This window comes from Varroa destructor, unplaced genomic scaffold (assembly GCF_002443255.2).
Source record: "Varroa destructor unplaced genomic scaffold, Vdes_3.0 BEIS01000007.1, whole genome shotgun sequence".
Taxonomy (NCBI): Eukaryota; Metazoa; Arthropoda; class Arachnida; order Mesostigmata; family Varroidae; genus Varroa; species Varroa destructor.
In genome coordinates, this window is record NW_019211460.1 from 23,972,849 (window position 1) to 23,983,709 (window position 10,861).

A 10,861-nucleotide genomic window follows, 5' to 3' on the forward strand; every position below is an offset into this window, starting at 1 on the left:
TTTTAATGTTAGGGTGAAAACACATTACACCCTGCATCATCACAGAAATCGATTGAAAGACAGAACATTAATTGACAACGGCGCCACAAGGGATCTCCATTCGGAGTCTAACGACTCTCTTTGTCCGCTCTTTTAGCGGCCCAGATGGAACGAAAACATCTACAGTTTTTAAGAATAATGTTGCAATAAAATTACACTGAAGTATTTGCGCTTGCTAAACGCCTGTTGAGGATTAATAAGCCATAGTGTTATCTGCTATTCGCAAATGAACGCTCTTTTGTTGCAATTGGCAAAAATAGCAATTCCGTTCGGCGGGTTGGTCGCGTTTTTTAGCGGGCGCGAGACTCGGTGCATTTAAACTTTCAACCGCTAACCTATTCACAGAAGAACCAAGAAACAGAAGGACTCTATTGTACGAGATAGCTGAGGTTGCGAATTAAGTGGACAGATTTAATCCAAAAAGAAGGTAGCTACGTAAAAACACGCAAGATGACGCCATCTAAACTTAACCTCGTCCCACTGAGGTATAAGGATACGTGAGTATCTCACATTTAAATTTAGAAAAGGTATTTTTTAAGGCAGATATTTAAAATGAGTAGTGCCAGGTACACGAATTATGATTGACCATCGCCAACGAACACCTGTGACTAATGTAGGCCGTTGCCAACGGAAATGGCAGATAATTAGAATAAACTTGACTGTAGCTAATTTTTTGTGATGATTTGTAATGTTGTCGAAATAACAATCAACACATTTCTGCAACGTTAATTATTTCACGTATGAACTAGTATTGGCTACATCATATTGTTTTTGTTATGAGATATACAACTAATCTTCAGGTAGAATTCACAAAAATCAATGAAAAGTTTTAGTAAACTACTCTAGCCTCATGGCTCAACATTTTAAATAATTATCAATAAATAATGCATTTGCTATATGATAATTAAAATTTGTGTAGTTCTATGATTTTCTGAACTGATAGTTGTGGAAGTATGAACAGTGTGGCTGGTTTAAACACGGCTGATTTTAGTTTTTTTTTTCACAGTGGAAAGACGTTATTGTTTCTAAGATAGGAAACACATTAGATGATTATTATATTTTAAAAAAATGCAATTATAATATAACTGAAAGGCTAAGGTATTTGAGTACTGAAGATCGTTTATCGCATGGTGGCTTTTAATGTGTTTTATTCCCAAACTCTTATAAAAGAGGAGGGTGCTTTTGCCTTGATTATTACAGTGTTAAGTCTACGCTCCAGCGAACAATTATCACCCCAAAAAGGAAAAAGACCTATGCTATTGGCATTTAGCTAAAAATCATTGGCTAAAAGCATTTACGTTAATCGTATTTTAACAGAGTTCGATGTATAGATTACATGCTTATCTGCATTTTTAGTGAAGAGATAGTTTTATACAATAATTTATTAAAAATAGTAAATTTAATATATATATATATATATAAAGAATAATTTAGTAATTTACTCCCTTTCAATTGATCCAAGCAATTTGAATGTCATAATTAGCATACAACATAGTGCTTATCTTTGGTGCTTGTATTGCGGTTGTTATCAACCGGTTTGTGCTTTCAGATATATCGAGTATATGGACACATGTGCGGAAAACATATTGCGTCTTCAAGATATTTGGGAAAATTCTGGAATCCCTGATGAAAAAATACACAAGCGTATGATGCATCTTTTCACATGGATAAACGAAAGGTTACATTTATTACAGATTCATTATTATCATTGCTGATAGATTACTGTTGTGTAGCGTTCTAAATAGGAAAAGACGTTTTTATCAAAAATACTATTTGGAATTCTATTATTATCGAAATACTGTCTCCCTGTGTAAATGGTCACGAACGATATTTGGCTTTGTTAGATTACACAGCGCTACTGACATGAATATTTTCAGGTGGACGACCATTATTAATGACGAACTGCAGGCGGTGGAAGAGCAGAAACGCCAAGTGCAGGCGGCGCTCTGTGACCTTACCGAGATATGTAACCAACTTGAAATCGAAATGCCAAAACAGCCTTCCTGCCTTAATCTCCAACAGCAGCTTGAGTGGGTGGAAACTTCATCGGCAAAAGTTGAGGCTATCCGTGCCAAACGAGAAGCACTCTATTTCGATTTACGCAAGAATGAAAAGGAACTTCTGGCGCGTATGACAGATGGAGTCGTCTGGAAAATGCCTCGATCCCTGACATCTCGCGGAGTCCTTCGAACTTTACCAAATGATGACGACCTACGTGAGTTGACGTCTCACGTGAAAATGATCCGTGAAGAAAGACAAATTCGTCTCGAAAAACTTCGGCCTCTCGTGGAAGCATCATGTATGTTGATGGAACGGATGGGCAAAGTACCGCGCCTTCCCATCGAAGAAGATTTATCGAATTTGCCAGCTGATCACTGGAACTTAACCCAAGAAAACATTAAGCGCGCCGCAGAAGCGCGCGATGCGGTTAGCATTTTACTTGGTTTTTGCGGAGGCTCAGTAGTGAAAATTGTTTGTCCCAGAATGTGTATTAGCCTTTAAGAGAACAAGAGATGCGGAATTATATTATGTGGTCTGTTTAAATTGATACGAAAAAAAGTAAAGAAGTTTATCATTGGTCCTGCATCTGAAGCAGAAAAATAGATAATATTACACGAACTGCTTAAACAATTAAGCTAATAATAATAGTAATAACAAATCTGTAGTTCTATCGGTAACCAAATTGTCCTTAAACACCTAAAAATCAAAATGTAGGTTCTAGAGATTGGCATATTAAGCTGCTCGAATAGCTGATTTCTCAGACACTTTGTTATCTTTTTTCAGTTATCTCTGGAGGAAACCCAACTGCATACACGTCACACTTCAATGCTTGCCCAATTAGGCAAATTGTTTGATCGGTTAGATGTGACACAAGTTGAAAGGGAGGAATTACTTACAGGCCTTACAAATACGAAAACTTACCAGACCGTGGGAAAGTAAGTAAAAGCTGCAACCGTTACTGTGAATTTGGAAATCGGTTAAAAATAGTTTTATGAATTTTTCATCAATATTTCTTGCTATAAATATATTTTACTCTGTTCTGTGAGGTAAAAACATATTCCCATTGCTTGTTATCATCCTCTAATTTATTTGCATTTTTGTTACATAGACTTGAGGAGCTTGTCGCTGAATATGAGGAGCTCAAACGAGCAAATATGGCAAGTTACGTCGACAAGCTTAGAAACGAGGTAAAAGAATGCTACGCGGCATTACGTATTGGCGATGAGTGGGCGGAGCCGGAACGAATTAAAAATATGATCGAACTGGGACCATCTGAAGAGCTTATCACCGAGTATGAGCAATCTATTGGAGCTCTTAAGGCCAGATACAGCCAATTAATGCCGCTCTTTAAGTTGCTCGACGAACGCGATCAGCTCAAGGAGATGTTGCGCGAACTCGAGGAAGCACAACGAGATCCGAATCGTTATAAAAATCGTGGAGGTGCTTTGCTTCAGGAGACGAAAAAACGCGATCGTGTTAACAAAAATCTACCCATTGTAGTCAAGCAAATTGTGAAGTTCCTTGACACATATGAGAAGGAGAACGGTGAGGTTGTAGTTGATGGAAAACCAATTCGTGAAGGAATACGCGAGGACGACGACAAGAAGCCTCGCAGCGCTTCAGCTGCTTGCCAGTATACGACGCCGCTGAAGGCAATGAACAGGCCGTTATCGGTCACTCCTGCTACAGCCAGACCTGCTTCGACAGTTGGCCACCGTATTGCCGCCCTAAAGCGAGCTGGAACCTACACGGAGATCAAGCCCAAAATCAAGACTCTAGAACCTGCCTCGTCAAAGGCTCTAATCGTAGGAAAAATGTACACTCGGCACATGGCTATGAAAAGTCCAGGGAGCAACGCTAAAAATAAGCTGTCTACGACGAGACGTGGCCTTCGACGATCCATTTCCTACGGCGACTTTGAGGTACCCTTAAACCACACATCGAACTTTACGGCTATAGATGTTACTGTACTGTCAATATCCCACGAAACTCTAGGTTTCAGCTACGCTTACAGTTATTTGGATGTAACCAGTAGATTTCTGCTGTTGTCCTTTTCCGTTTTCCATCGTGTCGCTAACCATTGTAATATTTTCTTTACACATAAATCCAAAATCGTGCTGCAACTTCATTAAGGTGTTTTTCAACAATAGCAACGTTATTATCTCACTGATTTTCTCCATCTGAACGTAGAAACGTGGTTCGCGGCCTTTAGTACGATCATCTAGCACTGAGACGTACCAAAGGAGTACAGCGAAAAAGCCACGTTCAATTGTAACACGTTTACTGCTAGCTCGCATATGTTATATCTGTTTACTCATTTTGTTTCGAGCAGAAACTAAACGTTTCTTTGTCCATTATAAATGTTGAAAATTCAAATTAGAACATGCCTTAAAGATGGAGAGTTAATACCCTTATATTATTTGACCTTAGGTGCTTGCACACTTATCGATAAAAGTAAGAGTAGTAGAGTACTTTACTTGGGCGCATTGCTCCTGTTTGAAAGCTTACGTACATTTACGATACATACACAGTATTGTGACACTGTGTATAATTCTGGAATAAAATGTAAGGAATGTACGTGAATTTGAGCTGTTTGGAACTAAAAACTGTATATATATGGAATGGGCTGTTACGACTATCTTTGTAAATATCACTTGTCGAACGACATCAGTTTTAAATGATTGTTATTGTATTTTCTTGTTGCATTTCAGAGTCAGGTATCATCTACAGACGACATGCACTCGACCCGTATCGTTAAGCTTTCGAACGCAATCGGCGAATCAGGCCGGGTGAAGAGCAGGAAGGCTCTTTTCTAAGCCTGGCGTTCTTTCTCTGCTAACAACGACGATGGTGCATAACTGTAGAGACCAACATAATCTAAGTCTAATATGAAGCTCTAGTGGCTCTAGAAACGACTGACATGCTTGTACATATGATAGCTAGGTATTTATAGAGATCTTTATCGTGTCACTTATAGGCACCAGCTTGGATTCAATTATACAAACATAAACCACAAATGAAAGCTAATTGTTCCTGATCGAGCTGATAAAAAGTATAGGGGGCGCAACAACACAGGATGTATTTTTACATATTGGAAGCAATCAAATGAATACACACATGGTTGCGGCGAAAATAAGACGTCGACCCTGTTGTGCGTTTAGGGAAGTTACAATGGGACGTGTTCGATTAGGATGAAATTATGTGACGACAATGACATTATCGACGTGACAATATTACGTGCACACTGTGCAGTATGACATTTGACGTTTAGGTTAAAGACGAGTAGGTATTGTTTTGTGAAACGTAGATTTGGGCATCCACAGATGGTCTCGATCGATCGCAGCTGGTGCTATGAAGTTAGATAGCACTGGGCTGTTAAGAAAGTTAATAGTCGAGGGGGCAACTTGTGAACTTAATACCCAAATGACGAATTTGGTAAGGACTCGGCTAATTAACGTTACTTGTTGGGTTTGGGATATTATGTAATAGTTAAAACAGGGTTGAATAAATCCAGCGCAAATGGCAAGGATTAAAACAATGCATGTGTTTATTATATAGTACATATTTCATTGCGTATTTTCTTAATAATAAATTATTAAGTCATGCAGATTTGCTGGAATATTAGCGAAAATTTGAGACGAATGTTCATACTCATGGTGTTAACAACTTTGCAGTTAACATTTCTTTAGCTAATACGCTTTACTTGGGTACCAATTGGAGTACGTGTCGGGCGGGCCCGTTCATTAGTGCAAAATGTGTGTTCGATATCAAATACAAAAAAATTTTCTTGGCCTTATTGTTCATTGGCCTCTGAGGTCGAGCTAAACAAACTGAAAAGTGACGCGTAAAGTGATATATAATAATATTATAAATGCAGTGATACTTCGTGCTTTCTGGTATAAAGCTGAGAATCCAAGTGTGCTACTCAGAAGTGGGTTAATAAATGTGAACAGATTATCATTAATTAACAAAAACATTGTTCAGCATATGGAGCATAATTTCTTGATTACGAGCAACACTAACAGGTGGATTTGAACCTTGAAATAAATTTAACTTTTCCTTAACTGCACGTACATTCTAATTTTAACGTTCTTCAAAACAACTTGTCGCGTATTTATTCCCGTATCTAGAAGCAATATGAAGTTACTGAGACAATAACATCCAATTGCATCTTACATTGAATTTTGACTAGTGTGCAGCAACGTGTATCAAGCGATACCACGTAGATTTTTCAAAATGCTAAAAGCGTTGATTCGATCCTCACACTGCGTAACTTCTCTATTTGCCTTATTCGGATTTAGGCCGCATAATTGCGGTAGTCACAGTCACTCCTAAAAAGATACATCTAATTTAGTCCGTCGTGTAACGACCGCCCGTAAAGCACGCCTTGTATTACCTAAGTGTAAGCTGGAGGGAACACCAAAGAAAATTCGCTTGTGCGGCCCAACAAGAATAAGAGTCAAAAAATCATTCATAATTAGTAACTTTTGTTTGGACTTTTTAGGAAATTTGCGTAAATCCATATTTTAAACAATACAAATATTTATTATTATGCTTGAATAGCGTGAGGAGAAACCGCACTTCGTAAGTTTCAGTAAATAGCTTTCCTTCTAAATTAGCAGTGAAAGCATTGACCTTACATGAGATGACAACAGTTTTTATGAACGCATTGATCTATAATAGACGGTTAATTACTGGTAAAAAAACCTAATGGTATATCATGAATGCGTCAGTTTTTTGACAAGCTAATATATCTAAACTCGATAAAATCCAGTCGCGTACGTTCCGTTTTCTTTCTTCTCGGTCTGTTTTCATCGCTGTTAACAGAAAAACCTTATTAAATTTGCGATCTATCTCGATTCCGCTCAAACTTTACGATCAGACAGATATCATCTCTCCTACGGTAAGCGATTGTCCCTTGTGTATTAGTCACCCCTACCACAGACTCTTGAGACCACAAATAGTCGTGCGCAAATAGTGGAAGGTAAAACAACAGCGATCAGGCCGCTATATCGGCAAAGTTCTGTGAGCAAACTTATATAATTCCTCGAATTCTATTTGGAATATACCGCATTTATAGGTGACCATGTAATCATAAATCTAAAATACTATACACTAATGTCATTTTCTGGCAGCGGCTCTTTGTTTACTTGAACTTGTGGTCAGGCATCACTGCTGGCACTTATTGTGCCGTTGTCAATCAATCAATCAATGAAGAAAAAAAATAAAAAATCAAAAAGTAATACACAACTGTGTATCGTTAGTAAATTAAGTGTCTGAATACATCAATCGTCGGAGCAATCGTTAACATTTCATTCTGATATAGGTTATTCTATGGAAGAAAAGTAACGTGAACTAAAAGAATTTGATTTCGTTTTCAAGAATTTAGCTTATCAGGAAGATCCGTTGCTAATGTTTGTACATTTGTTTGACGTTACGAACATTTCGTTACTTCGATTGGTAAACCTCCAGAAGAATTGAATGAAGAATTATCCTTTACAAATTAATTTTAAAAATGTATTATGTAAACTAACCCTAAAACACCGTTTTTCACAATGGTGAGCTCTATTTAGCATTGAATGTATCTTTTGTGAGCTGACGATGGAGGTAACATCCCTGTACACAGTAGTGCACTCTTCAAGGTAAACAACTGCTCTACTCATTGTTTTTCGGTACTTCTAGTCCGTGAATCGCAAAGCTTATTTCCTAGAATTTATTATCACTACTATATATAGAGATAAAATGTATTGTACAAGAGATTAAGATAAAACGGTATTGAATGACAATAAATAACTTACTACTTATCGAATATTTTAATCAATTAACACTATTAATATTTCAACTGATTTGATCAATCTTCACAAAAGCATCGCGATTCTTTAGTTTGTTTTCAAATAAATTAGAGTAGGTTTCCGATTTTAGGTTTTTTAACATTACGCGTCGTACAATGACAAATATCTTACCTAATATGTAACTACTTAAATATTTATGACGATCCCTGTGCTCACATGAAGGTTCTGCTATTGTTTTCGACGCGGAAAGCGGATCAGTTGTTTTCGATTCAAACGGCGCTTTTATTACTATGTTGCATAAACTGGTGGGGTTAATCTACACGTTCTACATCTTGATCTGAGAATGATATCTCGGTAAGTTGAGGATTTAATAAAGTCTAAGAATTCAATAAACCTGCAAAAGGTAAAGATGAAAGATGTGTTGTAGATACGTCTAGATGCGTCTCGTTTCTTTATAAAACTGACCCCAATAAATAAGTGTCTCTGATCGTTAGGTGATGGAAAAGAATTGTTCATTCATTACAAATCTAAATACTGTTCCCAATTAAATTCTTTTTGAGTTCTGAACATCTTCGCATATTGCTTATACCTTTTCGCAAAACGCTTGTTCGCTTCCTGCTGACCTCCTATCATTCAGTAAGTAATCTAATATGATTTATGGAAAATAGTGTTACTCTGCTGACCCTGAATATTGCCATATCTGTTATACCTGTAGTTCTATGCGCTCTTATGTCATATTCATACGTGTCCTGATAACCTACGGATTTGATTTGGCGGTTCCAGATTTTGCTGGATATAGTAAAACGCTTTAAGGACTTGGCTGGACCTGTTAAGGGTGTTCTTACTCTTGAAAATGCAGCTAAATGGGATATCAAACAAGGCGTCTTCCAGTACCAGAGGTATGTGTCATGGCGGAGGGGATGTTGAATATAACTGCTTATGGAATGAAGACGTTATTTTAAAAATTAGGACGTTTACTTGTCGTTAAGTCTTATGATGATGAACGTGCTCATAATAGTTGATTGTTTGAAACCTAAAATGAAACAGAATATGTTATACACTCCACGCATAATGAATGATAATGAATCATCATGAATAGAGTTATTTAACGGCATTATTAATATCACCTTCGCTATTTTTGTTTTCAGGTACAGATATATTCACTGTCGCTTTGTGTGGCAGCAGCATAAATAAATTAGGCCTCTGAGTAGGTTGATTTTAATCTATGGTATTAGGCCAAAGTACCACCAGCTAAAGGTATGGTAAAATCAAGAAAATCTCGTAAAAGGACACACAATAGTAGCTTGTTGTAAAAATACGCGTAGTAACACAATCAATAAGTGTACAGCCGTTAAAACCATTCTGATGCACTAACTCCTGTATGTAGGCAAGGACCAAATACTTCTGCTTTTACCTTAAAATATTAGTTGGTTAAAAAAATTAGCTCAAAAATTATGAATGTGACCGAAACTTGTTGTATTTATATTTGAAAAACTGATAAAACCAATTTAATTGAATGCAAACGTACAAGTGACCTCATGAGCTGTGGTGTGCGTCACACCTTCTTCTCTATATTATTCTGTCAGACGTATGGATTAGCGATAAAGTGCATTTGGCAGAAAGCGTCGACAAGTAATCCATCTATACATACCATGCTCAACTTTTTTGAATTTAACAAATATGCATGGTACCCGTATTGATCTTGAACGGCTAAAATTCGGTCTACACAAGCTCCACTAAAGACATCCGCGGATGTTCATGACTAGATTATATACTATTTAATATATTTCTCAAAAGACGGAAAATTTGTAATTATTAGCTTCTTATTACAGTCTTAGTTAGCTTAATCGATCTCTTGTTTTATCATGTATTTAACGCTTGAAAACGAAGACATTATATCGTTATATCGATGTAAAAGCGCGAGCTCATGTATTCTAGAGAACGACATAGGTCCGTATTGCACTGAATTTTGTCGTTCATACTTTTTGGACGTCCATTTTGAAAATGCGTCTTATATCAACGCCGACGCGGCTAGATAGTCGTTTTGAGTATGACACCGTCTTCTCTCTGTGAAATCTAGGTGACACACACAAGGCTGACAGCAGATTCTGTCCTAAAGCATGCACAATTCAGCGGTGCTGCAATGGGACGAACACACAACAAATAGATACGCCTATTTCCTGATGGTTGTCGTGAGTACTAACGAAGCCATACGTTCATCTGACCATGTGAACCGGAAAATAAAAAATACCCATAACGTTTCACAGGAACGCTTAAAGTAGGTTCTTTAAGCGGTACTTACTATAAAACTTAAATGTTGGTTAAAAGTTAAAAAAAAATAATGTATAAGCACATCGTCAAATCCCCAGTACTTACGTTGCAAGTGGAGCTTTTATATGTAAATAGAAAACTTATCTTTATATGAATTTGCATCGTATTGCATACAGATTATACTGAAGTCGCAACGCTCGTTAGTGACCTGCTATTATACACGTACAGTAGTAAAAAAATGTTTGTCGACCCGTTTGGATATGGGCGGTAAATAAGTAATTAGTTAAGCCAAAAGTGGCACCCAAAAACCCAATCGTAGTACGCACTTAAAGATCCGCTTGAAATACATAGCGCCCTTAACTTCGTCTTGTGCAGAAGCCAGGGAGACTTACGAGAACTTTGAAATTTCTGTTGATACGTTACGTACCTTCAATTTTAATAAAAATGTTGTAGCACCTAGATTAATTCTCTGGTCGGTCTCTAATCTTCATTATGCTATTTACCTAGTGGCCTGTATATTATTTGTGTGAAGCTGCATGGATAACAAGAATCTGGTTGTTGTAATGAGTCTGAGTTAATAAAAAAAAAAAGTTAATAAATAGGTTCTCTGCTTCCTACATAGGTTTATGTTTCATAATAGCATTTAGTTCGTTGATGTTAACAAGATGGTATAATTTTACCGATTGTATAAGTCTCTTATCATCTATAATGTAGTGCCTTTTTATTCATTTATTTAATACGTGGGCAAACAAAACAAA

At 37.0% G+C, this 10,861-nt stretch overlaps 1 protein-coding gene across 2 annotated transcripts; it reads left to right on the plus strand.

The window, feature by feature from the left end:
* Window positions 1–366: 366 nt before the first annotated feature.
* LOC111254800 (protein regulator of cytokinesis 1-like) lies at window positions 367–6,104 on the plus strand. Of its 2 annotated transcripts, none has more exons than XM_086974926.1 (6): window positions 367–524; window positions 1,589–1,717; window positions 1,917–2,466; window positions 2,824–2,975; window positions 3,149–3,962; window positions 4,752–6,104. In XM_086974926.1, the coding sequence occupies exons 1-6, from the start codon at window positions 490–492 to the stop codon at window positions 4,854–4,856; spliced, it is 1,785 nt and encodes a 594-aa protein (XP_086831052.1). In that variant the 5' UTR covers window positions 367–489; the 3' UTR covers window positions 4,857–6,104. The 2 variants fall into 2 exon arrangements, with proteins under 2 accessions (XP_086831052.1, XP_022671766.1); XM_022816031.2 differs by having other exon boundaries at window positions 368–536.
* The last annotated feature ends 4,757 nt before the right edge of the window (window positions 6,105–10,861 follow it).

Excerpts from the sequence above, each read along its gene's own strand:
- LOC111254800 (XM_022816031.2), top strand. The coding sequence starts at position 490 with ATGACGCCATCTAAACTTAACCTCGTCCCACTGAGGTATAAGGATAC. Across the intron at positions 537-1,588 it reads CCACTGAGGTATAAGGATAC|ATATATCGAGTATATGGACA; the intron begins GTGAGTATCTCA and ends TTGTGCTTTCAG. Across the intron at positions 2,467-2,823 it reads CCGCAGAAGCGCGCGATGCG|TTATCTCTGGAGGAAACCCA; the intron begins GTTAGCATTTTA and ends ATCTTTTTTCAG.